General features: G+C 43.2%; 1 protein-coding gene across 1 annotated transcript in view; it reads right to left on the bottom strand.

Annotated features, from left to right (window-relative positions):
* slc12a4 (solute carrier family 12 member 4) overlaps positions 1-1,203 on the bottom strand; it is a 151,737-nt gene extending 150,534 nt beyond the window's left edge. Inside the window, exon 1 of the mRNA XM_060838140.1 lies at positions 822-1,203. Coding sequence (XP_060694123.1) covers positions 822-987 — 166 coding nt within the window. The 5' untranslated portion in view covers positions 988-1,203. The remainder of the gene's footprint in view (positions 1-821) is intronic.
* Positions 1,204-15,998: the final 14,795 nt, after the last annotated feature.

Here is a 15,998-nt window from a genome sequence, read left to right as displayed (position 1 = left end):
CTAACTTTACCAATTAGTCTATCATGCAGAACCTTGTCAAAGGCTTTACTAAAGTCCAAGTAAATGAGGTGTATAATTTCCTTTCTGATGCTCTGAAATCTATTTCAGTATCTTATTCCACTATGTTGTTGGTACCAATGTGACAACTTCCAACTGGTTCCCCTTCCCCCAGAAGGATGTTCTGCATCCTATGGAGTTAAAAGGGACCTAAGGGGCAACATTTTCATACACCAACCCTCCGAAGAGTAACCCACCTAGACTCATTTCCCTTGGACTTATTTACCTACCATTAAGCTAGCACAGCCAGTTCACCTGACCTGCACATCTTTGGAGTGTGGGAGGAAACCAGAGCACCCGGAGAAAACCCGCACAGACACAGGGAGAACGTGCAGACTCCACACAGAAAGTGACCCAAGGCTGGAACCGAACCTGCAACCAAAGCACTGTGAGGCAGCAGTGCTAACCACTGAGCCACCATGCCAGCCCTTTAAAAGGCATGTGGATGGGCATATGAACAGAAAAGGCTGAGAGGGATATGGGCCAAGTGCTGACAAATGAGACTAGATTGGGTTGGGATATCTGGTCAGCATGGACAAGTTGGACCAAAGGGTCTGTTTCCGTGCTGTACATCTCTATGACATAATCCCCTGAAACACAGATGCAAAGCAAGTGACTCCAAGCCTTGATTTTTTTTTGTTCTCACATCTCTGGGGTGTGACTGTGAATCCACTACAGTCTGATTCGGAGGTAAGTTAACCCTGGAGTGGGGAAGGTTGGAGTATGTCCCACTGGTGACAGTGACACCTGAAGCACAGTCCCACCTGGTCCACTGGAGGCCACTGGCGTAGCGAAGGTGGAGGTCTCACCGCTTTTGGGCTGCTCTTCGAAGTTACAGGCATCTTGTTTCTCTTCCTCGCGGGCTTCATCCTCCCTGTCACGTTTGCTTTTGCCTTTAATGAAGGTGATGATGAACCTGCCCCTCGACATGCCCGACCTGGACCGAGCTCCTCAAACACTGGCACAACTCAAAGCAAACTTTCCAACTCCACACCACCGCTCTTCAGCCTCCTCCATCATCAGCTTCAGCTCGGCCCAGCCAGGCCTCCTGCCCTGTTACTGCCTCCCTCTCACCGTTGCTAACGACATCAAAGACAAAGAAGCCGCCCACCACCTTCACCTGGAGCCCCCATTTACCTGCGGCACTTCAGCCAGGGCGCATGCGCGGCGTGGCTCACTGCCTCCTGGGAGCTGTAGTTCCAGCAGCGGGTGCCTGGACTACAACTCCCATGAGGCCGCGCCCCCTTCCCCCTCCTCCCCCGACAGCAATCAGCGCCCATTGGCTGCGCCGCTCAAGGAGGGAGATTCAAAGCGTCAATCAGCATGTGGTCGCGACGGCGCCAGTGCCAGCACCTCCTGCAGCCAATTCATTGCCTCTGTGGGATTACTCACTCATCATATTGCCACCACAGCAAGTTATTGTGGTGAGCATTCAACATTTGGGTGGCATGGTGGCTCAGTGGTGCCACATAGTGCCAGGGACCTGGGTTCCTTTCCAGCCTTGGGCAAATGTCTATGTGGAGTTTGCACATTCTCCCCTTGTCTATGTGGGTTTCTTTTGGGTGTTCCAGTTTCCTCCCACAGTCCACGGATGTGGATTGGCTATGCTAAGTTGCCCACAGTGCCCAGGGATGTGCAGAGTGGGTGGATTGGCCATGGGTAATGCAGGGATAGGATAGGGGGTTGAATCTGGGTGGAATGATGTTTGTACAGTTGGTGTGGACCTGTTTTCACACTGTAGGGATTCTGTTATATTTTTGGAGCACCAAGGGATTAGTTTAGCGATTAAAAAAAAACTGTAAATGCTGGAATCCAAAGTAGACAAGCAGGAGGCTGGAAGAACACAGCAAGCAAGGCAGCATCCGGAGGTAGAGAAGTCGACATTTCGGGTGTAATCCTTCTTCAGGAACCTGTGTTTAAACAAAGAACTACAGATACTGAAGATCTGAGCCAAAAGAAGAAATTGCTGGAGAAACTCAACAGGTCTGGTAGCATCTGTGGAGAGAAAACAGAATTAATGTTTCAAGTTGCTCTGCATAAAACTGTTTTAAATAAAAAGACAGCCAGTCAACGTTAAATCTCCATGCTGCTCTGCTAACTAAGAAATGTAGTCTCTTTTGATGATAGATTATGAAGCACAGTTCCTTAATATGCTCACAACCAGTAGCTTTTGAATTCAGTGCATTGAACTGCCATATTTAAAGGGATGATGTGCCTTGCTAAATTCCGTTCCAAGGACGTTCTCAAAAGTTTCCAGGTTCCTACATGTCATGAGCACACTGGCAGTAAAATAACAAATAGCATACTAGCAGCATAACAAGAGATGTACACACTTCCACAACATCATAAGACTAGCACACTATCAGTATAACATCAGACCATCATACTTGCACTATAAGAATCGACTAGCACATTTACACTATAACATCAGACTTGTATACCACCACTACAAATTCAGACTAGAGCACTAGAACCATAACATCAGACGAGCACACTCACATTATAGCATCAGATTTGCACACACGATATACTAGTACACTAGCACTACAGTATCAGATGAGCACACCAGCACTATATCAACAGACTACATTGTGACAAAGCTGCTCCTTTAACAAGGTTATGTTGTCCTTGTTTTCCTTCAGAAAGGTCGTAAAACACGCAGACTCCAAAATGCCTTAAGTTGAAGGGTTTTAGGGCCAGTTTGATTATAGCTAACAGATGCTACTTCAGGCATCATACTTTCAAGTATTTGAAAAAAAACACTTGTACAATGAAAAGGGAGTGGCCAATTATCCCAGTGCAGCTAATCTCTGGTTTAGTTTGGTTTTGCATAGTAAGAGTTTGGAAACTGCTGAACCCAAAGAAGCAGGTCCATGATGAAGCTTTCTCTCTGATATCTTTCCTCTAAGATCCTGTGTTTGATTTTACCTTTTGTGCCAAGGGATGTTTATGGGGATTGTGGCAAGTGTTTGGAACAGCATCATTAGGTTGGAATAACATGTTGGTTTTCAGATAGGTTAAGTTATTTGCTATTCTGTTCTCTTTTGTTTGTGTTTCATACAGTAATCTTGCAAATAAATTCTGTTCTGTTTAAAACTAAGTGGTTTGACCAGTTGCATCTCTCTTGGAATATCTGTTTATACTTGCTTAAAACAACTAGCAAAATTAGGGTCTGGGCCACTTTCTTCAAATATTTTGATGGGGTTGGCCTGGTCCATAACAACATCAACTCCAGCACTACATCATGAGTTAGCACACTTGCACTGTGACATACAACTAGCTCTCGTATACCACAGTAACTCTCTAGCACAATAGTACCAAAACATCAGATCAGCACACAAACATTACAACATCAGGCTAGGACTGTAGCATTGCATCATGAAACTAGCATTACATCAGGCTAACATGCTGTCACTATAACACCAAACCAGCACACTAGCACTATACCATCATAGCAGCACATTCACTCCACAAATCCAGAATAATAATATAACGTTGGATTAGGGGACTCACGTACACTATGAATAGTTTATATTTAGCTGTTTTCTCTTGTGTATTCCTGGCCAGGAAATGTCTTTTGACTTCTTTTGGTGTAACACATAGGACATAGAGTCATAGAGATGTACAGTATAGAAACAGACCCTTCAGTCCAACCTGTCCAAGATGGTTCCAGATTTTGCATAATATCTCCTCCTTTGAAGTATTTCCCTAAAATTCTTTGACTTTCCAAGTGTGACCTTTCAGTGTTTTGTTTGAGGACTGGGAAAATCAACACAGGAACTTTCCTGTAGGTATCACTGAATTATATTCTCAGTATTTTTCTCATCTGCACATACTTTTGAAAAAAAGAATACAACTTGTCTTACTGAAAAGCTCAATATATTTATAAAATATTTCAGGCTATGCCAATTCATCTATACATCAGCAGCAATGATTATAGAGAGATATGGCAGATATTCAGAAGTAAGTTGCCTCAGTAACTATTTAGTTCAAGGACAGTGAACTGCACAGTACCATTCCAAAGTGGAGAAAAATACCTGAAAGTGATGGAAGTGCAATTGGTAGTCTGACAACATGCAAAGTTTAGTATTCTTTATATTATGTTGTTGCTGGGCTTAAAATCAGCAGTTATTTCAAGAACCAATATGTGAGCTCTGTCATTATTTTTATCATACTTTCCAGTACGGTAATTCAATAAATTGTTGTCAAGCAGATGCATTACCACCAGGGGATGCCATATACTCAGCTTTCATTCACTTGTACACAGTATTTCTACAGGTGAAGAACAAAGTACTTTTACAACTTAAATGCCAACAAAATATTGCAGATTCCAAAGACATGAAATGATGATAGAAAGTGATGGAGAAACTGAGCGGGTGTGGCAGCATCCAGGGGAGCGGGGAGAGTTTGGAGAAACAGAAAAATGCAATTTTTAAAACAATTTTCTAGATCTGAGCATGCAGTTTACTAAAAATGTTTTCTACTTCACTGTGAAGTATGAACTTCCTTTCTTCCAGTTTTTGCCATTGCATTCCCTGTGCCCAGCACCAACTAGAATCATCCAAAACCAGATTCCGGGTAGTACCAATGCTGTTCTGATTGAGACACTCAGAATTAGGTAATTCAATTTACCTTTTCCCTTCGTGCTTCTGCAGTGACTCTTCCAAGTTTTAGTGCATCCCTCAGTATGTAGTCCCAGATCTTAGAATGTGGCAATGTACAGCTTTGGGGGGAGGACAACTCTTCGAGCTGGCACAGCAACAAGTTTCAAGCAGACTAAAGAGTATCTTTCACTGAATTGATGGATTGAAAATGGGTGTTGTCTACAGGAACATAACGTGCAATCCTCTAGATTAGATTCTCTACAGTATGGAAACAGGCCCTTCGGCCAACAAATCCACATTGACTCTCTGAAGAGTAAGCCACCCAGACCTATTCCCCTATATTTACCACTGACTAATGCACCTAATACTATGGGCAATTTAACATGGCCAATTCATCTGATCCGCACATCTTTAGATTATGGGAGGAAATCAGAGCATCCAGTGGAAACCCACACACACAAGGAGAACATGCAAATTCCCACACAGACAGTTGCCCAAGGCGGGAGTCAAACCCAGGTCCTTGGTGCTGTGAGGCAACAATGCTAACCACTGAGCCACTGTGCTCAGATGAAGGGAGAGAAAACTTTACCCATGCTGATGGCTACCAACCATTGTGTGCAGCTATATCAAGCTGTCATTCAGTCAGTCAAGGGCAGTGTCTGATCTCAGTTGGGGGCTCAGACAAAATCTGTCAGCTGCTGGTCGGGATCAGGGTCAGAATCATGGATTATATTTCATTACAGTTCAGGGAGAAGGCCATAATCCATCTAGTGATGTGATCAATGGAAGTAAAAGGGAGGCTGTCAGGTTCATTGCTTGGGCAAGTTGGGAAGTCAACTGTAGGGATTGGAGACAGCATATTTGGATGCAGAGTGCATAATAATTACAAAGGAGGACAACTCAACAATACAGCATTGCGGGACATGAGATTCCGAAGGAGGGCAGTCATTGATAGCCACCTTGCTTTGATGGGGGTCATTGTAGCATAACTAATGAGTGTGCCTGGGGCTCAGGGAGATGAGCAGGTAAGTAAAACCATTGGGTGAGAATACATGGAAGTTCAAACCTGATGAGATCAACAGGGAGTTCAAAGGAGAAAGGAAGAAGGAGGGGTCACTCTGATTGAGGCTAAGCCTGTTATTCACGTTATGAAGCACTAGCTGTATTTCCCTCCATCCAAATCCCAAAGCACAGTGAAAATTGAAAATGATTGTCACCATACCTGAAGTGGGTGGTGTAAGTGTTTATTTGTCTGACAAGGTTTGAGACATCCTCACGCACTAACAATCTCTTACTGAATTTGCATGACATGGTATTTATTATGCACATTGGAAATAAAGTCTCCTATGTCAATAGCCATGTAGAGACACTTCATGGTCTCTTTGTCAGAGTCCTCCAAGTCCCACTGAATGAGGGACTAAGGTAACTCTCATTTGTGTGTGATGTGAAGGTTGACTGGTTATATCACCGAGGAGCTGTTTCCTTACTGGCATTCCCCACACAAGTCCATTGGAACCATGGCCAATGGACCCAGCCACAGCAGGGGTTATGGTCACTGTTGGTTTGGCAAAACGAAGGCACGAAGAAATTGAGGAGGAACAAATTCTCCAGTGAGCCTGTGGCCACAGCAGCCTCTGCATGAAGTCAGGCTTCCATTTAGTCAGTGAACGGGTTATCTGTGATCACTGGTAATAGATCTTACAGATTTGCACCGGATACTACAGAAGTTGCCATGATCTTTATATCTTCAATAACTCTCAGGTTCCTGCTTCATTTCAAAAGCTGGATGCCTTACAAGGATGGCTGCCAAGCAACAAGGGCTACCCTCTGCTATTGTGGATGATGACTCAACTGAGGCTGAGTGTTGATATGATGCAGCCCAGTCTTTCATCATGACCGTCATAGAGCAGGCAATAGGCTTCCTGAGGACAAGGTTCTGAAGTTTTGGATCAATCTTTGGTTGGGGATTGGAAGGTGGTGGTTGATGGCCATGGACTACACTCCAGGCACGGTGTGCCACATAATCCTAGCATTTGCGCTCTGCACAATTGGATCAGGAAATGCGGTGATGTGATGGATGTTGAAGAGCATTTCGGCAATAACAAATCACACAGGAATTAAATGATACACAATTCCAATAGATAATGGAACAATTGTGTGGAGGAACCTGTTGGAGCTCACAGAGAAAAACCCTCCATGAAACCTCCTCGAATTGACACTTGGCTGATTTTTGGTAAAAATCAACACATGGTTCCAAATCAGGATGGTGTCAGTTGGCAGGGAATTTGCAAATGAGTGGTGTCCCTGTGCATTTGCTGTTCTTGTCTTTTAAGTGGCAGAGTTTGTAATTTGGAAGGTACTGTCAGAGGTGCCTTGGCGAGTTATCAATATACATCTGTACTCACTCAGGCAAATGGGGAATATCCTGTTGTATGCAATATTATCAGAATGCCTATGATGTGCTTGTGCACATTTGATGGAAACTGAAAGCTTATTTAACAAATTGTGAAAGTCTCAAAGGGTAATCTTCACTTGTAACGTTGGCAGTAAATGAACGCTAGCAAACTTTACACAAAGAGAAATCCTGTGGAATACATAATGGGTGGTTGATCCACCACTTTCCATCTCTGTTGAAATTGAACATATTGTCCATTGAGTATATGATTACCATGCATGTCCCTTGGGTTCTGTGTAGTTTTGTAATACTCTCTCACATTAATCACTCCCTCTTAAACCAATCCAACAATTTTTGCACGCAACATGGTCCCTTAACATCTGAGAGAGTGGCACGTGTGGCCCTCCTACTATTTAAGTTCTACTTTGAAAGGTTACAGCCATGTAATTAATGGAGTAACAATTTAGCTCAAAGAAGTGTATTCCTACAGTCCAATCTCATCAAAGCATGTATCATGGGACTTGTACAATCCCACTGCTTTTTCCTAATGCTTCACTTGCTATATTTTTTACACCATTTATCTTACAGAAAATAAAAACAGCTTTTTCAATTATGCCTCATCCACTTCTTTGCAGTTATATTGGTACCTACATTGTTCTTTTTCCTTTTATTGGGGTATCTATATTAAGGGTGCAAAACCGACACTGCCAAAGCTGTACTGGTATACACAGAGGCCGAAGTGCAGATTGATAGACTCCATGATTACTTACGGAGCATTCTCTAGGAAACTAGCTTGGTGCAATTCTTGTATGAAGAATTCCCAGCTAAACATTTTGAAGTTTGGCGGAGTTAAGTATCTCATTAGCTGGTTTAGATGCATGAAAAGGCCGTTAAGTGCAGGAGGATCATGAATTGGTATTCCTAACTCCTGTGAAAGGACTGACTCCGAGCTGGCTGAAAAAGAAATGAATTGGTGTTCCTTTATCTTTACAGAATATGAATTTGTGTTTCTCATAGTGAGGATGTGGAATACTACACACTATGGTCATCTCATCCCATGTATACAGTGGACTTGATGGCTTAGCGGTATTATCACCAGAAACTCAGCTAATGTTCTGCAGACCTGGGGTCAAATCCTACCTTGGCAGATGCTGAAATTTGAATTCAATTAAGTATTTGCCAATGACCATGAAATCATCGTTGAAAACCCCATCTGGCTTATGAATGCCCTTTTGGGGAGGATATCGTCTGGTCTGACTTGCATGTCACCCCAGACTCACAGCACCGTGACCAAGTAAACCATTCAGATGTATCAATTGTTATGAAATTGCAACAAAAAGTGAAAGTGGATGGACCACAGCGTCATCAACCCAGACACTAGAAAAGACAATAGCAGATTCGGCCCTACCCACCTTACAAGCACCTGGGGCTAGTGCCAAAAGTGGGAGAATTGTCTCACAGATGGGACAAGCAACTGCCTGATATAGTTATTTTCATGAAATTATACCTTACAGAAAATGCCTCAGACACTACTGTCACCATCCCTGGATATGTCCTGCCCCACTAACAGGACACTCCACCAGAGATGGTGACATAGTGGTATACAGTCAGGAGGGAGTTGCCCTGTGAATTCTCAACATTGACTCTGGACCCCATGAAGTCTCTTGTCTTCAGGTTAAACATGGCCAAGGAAACCACCTGCTGATTACCACATACCATCTTCCCTGAGCTGATAAATCAGTACTCTTCCAGGCTAAAAAAACTTGGAGGAAGCACTGCGGATGGCAAAGGCACATAATGCACTCTGGGTGGGTGATTTCAATGTCCACCACTAAGAGTGGCTCAGCAGCAGCATTACTGATCAAGCTTGTCAGGTCCTAAAGGACATAACTGCTAGACTGGGTCTGCAGCAGGTGGTGAGGGAAACCAACAAGAGGGAAAAAACATACCTGACCTCATCCTTACCAATCTGATAGCTGCAGATACGTCTGTCCATGACAGTGTCAGTACAGTGACCACCACACATTCCCTGTGGAGACACTATCCTGCTTTCACAATGAAAATAACCTCCATCATGTTGTGTGGCACTATCACCAGGCTAAATGGGACAGACTTTGAACAGATCTAGTAGCTCAAGACTGGGCATTCAGGAGGCACTATGGGCCAACAAGAGCAGCAGAATTGTACTCCAGTACAATCTGTAACCTTGTGGCCTGGCATTTCTCCACTTAACCATTACCACCACACTAGGGGATCAACCCTGGTTTGATGAGGAGTGCAGGAGGGCATGCCAGGAGCAGCACCAGGCATACCTGAAGATGAGGTAGCAACCTGGTGAAACAACAAAACATGATTATTTGCAAGCCAAACAGCATAAGCAGCAAGTGATAGCCTGTTAAGTGATCCCATAACCAACGGATCTGATCTAAGCTCTGCAGTACTGCAACATCCAGTCGTGAATGGTGGTGGACAATTAAAAGACTCACTGGAGGAAGAGACTGCACAAATATCTCCAACTTCAATGATGAAACAGCCCAACACATCAGGGCAAAAGATAAGGCTGAAGTAATATTCAGCCAGATGTGGCAAGTGGATGATCAATCTCAGCCACCTCCAGTGGCCACTGCATCACAGATCAACATCCCAGTCTCCAGCGAATTTGATTCGTTCCACATGATATCAAGAAATGGTTGGGGGCACTGGATACTGAAAGCTATGGGCCCTGACAATATTCCAGCAATAGTACTAAAGACCTGTGATCCAGAACTTGTCACTCGTCAAACTCTTCCAGTACAGATACAACACAGGCATCTACCTGACCATGTGAAAAATTGCCCAGTTATGTCCTGTACACAAAAAGCAGGACAAATCCAACCTGGCCAATTACTGCGCCATCAGTCTACTCCCGATCATTTGTGAGGTATTGGAAGATGTCATCAACAGGGCTATCATCCAGTCAGACATTTTTTACTAAGCGTTTTTAAGTAACAAGTCTGTTACTTTTCCATCACTGCAATTACACTGTGAAGTATCTAGTATCTTATCAAGAACTACTGAAATATTGGGAAATGGATTAATTATACGTGACAGTCTATTGAAATAGAGTTTCAATCTTATATCCTCTGCAGTTATAATCATCACTCCGTTCCTTGAGTAATCAAAGCACTTAGGCAGAAATGTTAGATACAAATGGTGCCACACAGACATTACGTAGATTTGGATGTTGTAATTCAGAGAAACTGAAATAGTTGGATAATAGGCGTGCAATATTAAAAATTCTTAAACTTCAAATTAGTGACAACCATTTCACATTATGGCTTTGTATTTTATGATTAGTATATTAATTACAATTCTATATAACTCAAGTTGTTGCTGTCTTTAATCTAACAGAGAATTGTTTTACCAACTCATATATCAAATCATATTTCTCTTTCTGTTATTTTGATTTGAAATTGCTTTGGAAACAATTTTTATCATCTTAAACTGATCTTCTTCCTTAGTTTAAGATTTAACTAAGTAGGTTAGTGAAAGAATTGAGAGAAGGTACATGCTTTCTCATACTAATGATGTGTATGGGCCGAATCTAAATGCAAAACCATGTCTTAAATAAATATTGTAAAACTCCTGTGGAATGAAGAACAGTGCACTGAAGCCATGTACAGCCATGGAGTATACTCTGAGATATTGGGGACTGCTGGCCAAGGTGGAGCCCAACAGAGCAAGCAGTGAGCAGGAGGCGTTAGATACCCACTCTGACTTTCACCTCAATTAATTTCTATTCAGTCTGTGGGAGAATGGGAAACACCTATTAGTGAGTTGAGGAAAGGTACTAAAGAGATAGAAATACTTGAAATTCACAAAGTCCATTTCAGAGTCTGTGATAATGTCTATCACATCAAAGTATCCTATAAGTAGCTGCTAACGTACAATGAATTACATCTTGTTCACTACAAGGGAGACTATTCCAGTTAAAACAGGAAGTGTCTTCCTCTCTGATGCTGGATGGAGCAAGTTTCCCACAGTTAAAGAGGATATTGGCAGCAATTTTCATTATGAGCCACAGCCCAAACTGTGAAGTAAGCAGGCACACAAATATAACATCTTCACCAGATTTGCACTGCCTCAGCTTTCAGGTGGCACAGTGGCAAACACTGCTGCCTCAGAGGGGCCTTGATTACAGCCTTGGGTGACCTGTCTGTTTGAAGGTAGAGCACACAGGATAGAATCACCCAGCCCACACATCCCTGGACACTACGGGATAATTTAGCATGACCAATTCACCCAACCTGCAAAATTTGAACTGTTGGAGGAAACCAGAGCATCCAGAGAAAACCCAAGCATGCATGTGGAGAATGTGCAAACTCTATATAGATGATCACCCAAGGATAGAATCAAACCTGGGCCCCTGGCTCTGTGAGGAAGCAGTGTTAACCACTGAGCCACCGTGCCATCCCAAACTGGTCAGCAATCGGGCTGTAATGGAATTCAAAACAGATGGAGCCATTCAACAACCCACTTGCATTTGTTTCACATGCCATGCTGTGTCTTGTTTTTTGTGCTTTCTTTAAGCCGACTCAATTGGAATATTATCTAATAAGCTGATTAAGTCTGAAAAATGTCAGGTGTTTAATGGTTCAAAGGAAGCTGATTGTGAGTGGCCAGTGTGACAGGAAGCATGGCAAACTCTGGGGAAAGTGATTGAGGCTTTGTAGGCTTAAACAAAGCTCCAGTATGTGACTAAGTGCCAAACTTCACTCACTTTGAATTTTAGAACTTATTTCTCAAGCTTACAAAAACTATTAATTGTTTGAAAGAATACCTTACAAAAGCACTCCAGGTCAAGTATGCCAGTGAAAACACCAGTACAGATTCAGACAAGTCCAAGAGTAAAGTTATTGTATAATCAATCCATTCTTAATATTAAATACAAAACAATGATTGTATAGGAAAGCATTCCTTAGGTACATGTAATCCCACAATTTCTTTCATCAAATAATTGAACAAGACACTACAATGCTGAAAATAGGCCAGCTGTAACTGTGAAATCTGAATAATACATATCACAAATTACAAATTTTCATGGTTACAATAAACCAAATTTAAAGTGCTGAATTTGATGATTCTGATGCTTAAAAAGTTATCAAAAATACAAAACATTTTATTTCCCTGTCTTTGTGCCAATGTATTACAGTTTAATTCAAATCTTTTCAGGGGCAATGTAAACACATTTGCCTTACAAGTGTTGAAAACCTTTGCTTCTAAATTTCAATGCACATTCTTATGAGCTTGTGCATTTTGTAGGAAGAATAAGAAAATGACATCTCTCTTTTTGAATTAATATTGCAAGTAGCATTGGGTGTTAATAGGGATGCAAACTGTCAATCAACACCTGGGTTTATTTTTTAGAGAAATATGATAAAAAGCAAAGAAGTTATATTCACCTAATGTCGAGACTACACTTAGAACATAATGGTCATCAATATACCAATAGGTTACAATGGTTTAGCAGAAGCTGCAAAATAGATTCACAAGAATGATTCCAAAATATAGAGATTATAACAATGAGGAAAGAGTAAACAGACGCAGGCATTTTTCTCCAGAAAAGAGGAAGTCAAGGGATAACTTAAAAGAGATCTTTACAGTTTTGAAGGGGTTCAATAAAGTCAATGTAGTGACTTCAGGGAACCTTATGGGGCCTGAACGACATGAGCTACAGTGAGAAATATGGCAGCAAGAACTCCTGTGAAGCCTATCTGTACCATTTAACTAAGTTCTTGGTATTGAGCCAAGATTCTTGCTAGGTGGTGTTCAGTTGTTTATAAGGGAATCTTTGCTTGTTCGTGACACTATTAACTACACATCACACCTCACTAATTTGCAGCTTGCTATCTTACCACCCACTCTTTGCTGAGATGCTGACAATTCTTGACCAGGAAGACAGGGCAGGTACTTGGCAACTCCAGCTCGCCATTTGCTCCAGTGAGCTCTATATTGGACACCAGGCACCATCATCTCAGGAAGACTCTATAAGCCATGAGCCCTACGTCCACGGACATTGACACCTGATGTGCACCACCATCTAGGAGGCCACACGGCACAACTCTGACCTAATTCAATGCACTTCTGCATTTTAGTGCTGCACCTCTGTTGCAATGGCAACTATCACTGTAATGATGTAGCAAGGCTACACTGCAGTCAGGACATGTACCAAGTTCATGGAGTAGACCAAGCTGCATCTCCAGACCATTCACTTGCTATTGATGCCCATTTGCTGTGAGCCTACCTTCCGTCTCGTGTGCCTTGCAAGTACCACCTGTGGGATGTCTACCACCTCCATGGTGAAATGACCAATTCCACCAGAGTCACCTCCTTGGCATCAGAGGGTGAAACTACAAAGACCTCCAAGGAAGCGTCTGGCCATCCCAAATCTGCGGCATGTTGACCTAAACCTCATTTACTGTGTCCATTGCTCTTGATATGGTCTCCTCTATGTAGAAAGAAATGACGCCAACTCAGAACGTTTCAGAGAACACCTCTGGGGGACACACACTAAACAACCCTATCCCATTGTGGCCAACCACTTCAACTTCCCCTCATGCTCCACCAAGGACATGCAAGTGGGCCTCCTCCACTGTCAAAACCAAGCCACCCAATGCCTGAAGGAAAAACGCCTCATCTTCTGCCTTGGGACCCTCCCGGCACACACCATCAATGGTTTCCTCATCTCCTCTCCCCCCACCTCATCTCAGATTCAACCCTCCAATTCATTGTACTGTCCTACCTGTCCATCTTCTTCCCACCTATCCACTCCACCCTCAACTCCGACCATCACCATCACCCCCCACCTGCATCTACCTATTGCCTTCCCAGCTACTTTCCCCAGGCCCCACCCTCTTCTATTTATCTCCCAGCCCCCCCTTCCCCTCTCCCCAAATTTCTGATGGAAGGCTGTATGCCCGAAACATTGATTCTCTTGCTCGAGTGGATGCTGCCTGACCTGCTGTGCTTTCCCAGAGCCATGTTTCTGACTCTGATCTCAGCATCTGCAGTCCTCCCTCTCTCCTAAATCTCCAAAGCCAACAGGCTCCCTCAATTCTAGCTGTGGACCCTGGGACTGCATCTCAGCTTAATGGGAGGGAAAGGAAAATTGTTTGAGGGCACACAGGTGGCATGGGTGACACTTCACTTCAAACATATCGTTACATTTTTAAACAAATGTTGACATCACCAGCTCTGCAAGTGACTGTCACTGTAGCTAAAACAACAAAAAGGAAAGTAGAGAGATTATCCATCCTTACAATGACACAATGTTCTAACACTGTCTATAATACCCATTCTAGCATGAAACTTTGTCATGACTGAATGAAGGAGCATTGGACATTGTAAAGGTCTCACATGTTTGTAGCCTTAACTTTTATTTAACAACAAAAATGCATAGAAAGATCCAAGCGTTAAGTGGCATTTACAGTTGGTATTATACAGGGGTTGCTGATCTCAATAGCATCAAAACATTTGGAGTCAGTGAAAGATGACACCGTGCAACTCTGTTCCATTGAATGTGGTTCACAATGAAATCCTCTCTGTTTTTCTTTGGCCAGTGTTGCTTCATTTGTAGAGAGCTGAAGGTGCTATTCTGTCTGAAGAATGTCCCCATTTTTTTACTCAGTACAAAGCTGGGGCTCCCAGAGATCCTCATTGTTCCCATTGTTTTGTTGCATTCTGTATTTGTCAGGAGTATAGAATCCAATGATTAAGCACGTGTGCCCTGCCTATACCACACTGGAACAACCCCACAATCATACCACTATGTGAACCTGACGGAGCAGAGGAATATTATGGCACTCTTTACCTCCAGTGACTTAATCCCTTTTACAATTATAGTCCCTTCTGCATCCCAGCGATCTCCACATATGACTTCCTCAGCTTCCCATCATTTTGATAATCTATCCCTTGACTTTCAGTGAACAAGCTCCCTGGACTGATCATGGCTCACCACTGTCACACTTGGAAAGACAGCCACCACTGATGTGTGACCAGACCCTTGCCTGAACTCAGTGCAACTTGCAGAATGACTCACCGCTATTCCTCTGACTGGTTGCACTGAACTTGCAGGACTGTTTGTGGCTGCAAACATATGGAACTCCTGACCCTGACTGGTCAAAGCAACTGACCATGCTAATGCTCCAGTCTAAGATCAAACTAGGCTCTGACTACTGTAGTGGGCAGCCTGACTGATGACAGTCCCTCTTTCCCCTCCTGTTGAGTTGAGATGGGCGGCACGGTGGCACAGTGGTTAGCACTGCTGCCTCACAGCGCCAGAGACCTGGGTTCAATTCCCGACTCAGGCAACTGACTGTGTGGAGTTTGCACGTTCTCCCCGTGTCTGCGTGGGTTTCCTCTGGGTGCTCCGGTTTCCTCCCACAGTCCAAAGATGTGCAGGTCAGGTGAATTGGCCATGCTAAATTGCCCGTAGTGTTAGGTAAAAGGGATAAATGTAGGGGAATGGGTGGGTTGCGCTTCGGCGGGTCGGTGTGGACTTGTTGGGCCGAAGGGCCTGTTTCCACTACTGTAAGCGATGTTCAGGATTGCCAGTGGCCAAATTCTCTTTATCATTAAGCGGGCAAGAATTTTTTTGGCTGGGGAACAAAGAAGTTGTGGTGGAACGGAATATGTACTTTGCATCAGTTTTCACATTGGAAGACACCAGCATCATACCAGAACTTCAACGGAGTCAGGGGACAGAGTTACACGTAGTGGCCTCACTCAAGAGAAGGCGCTGGGAAGCTGAAAAATCTGAAGGTAGATAAATCACCCAGACTGATAGACTACACTCCAGAGTTCTAAAGGAGATAGCTGAGGAGATAATAAATGTTTTGTTGGTGATCTTTCCAAAATCACTGGAGTCATGGAGGATCACTGAGGACAGGAAAATGGTTAATATA

The sequence above is a fragment of the Hemiscyllium ocellatum genome, chromosome 17 (assembly GCF_020745735.1).
Source record: "Hemiscyllium ocellatum isolate sHemOce1 chromosome 17, sHemOce1.pat.X.cur, whole genome shotgun sequence".
Classification (NCBI taxonomy): Eukaryota; Metazoa; Chordata; class Chondrichthyes; order Orectolobiformes; family Hemiscylliidae; genus Hemiscyllium; species Hemiscyllium ocellatum.
The sequence above is the reverse complement of the archived record's forward strand: the minus strand, read 5'-3'. Positions and strand labels throughout refer to the sequence as shown.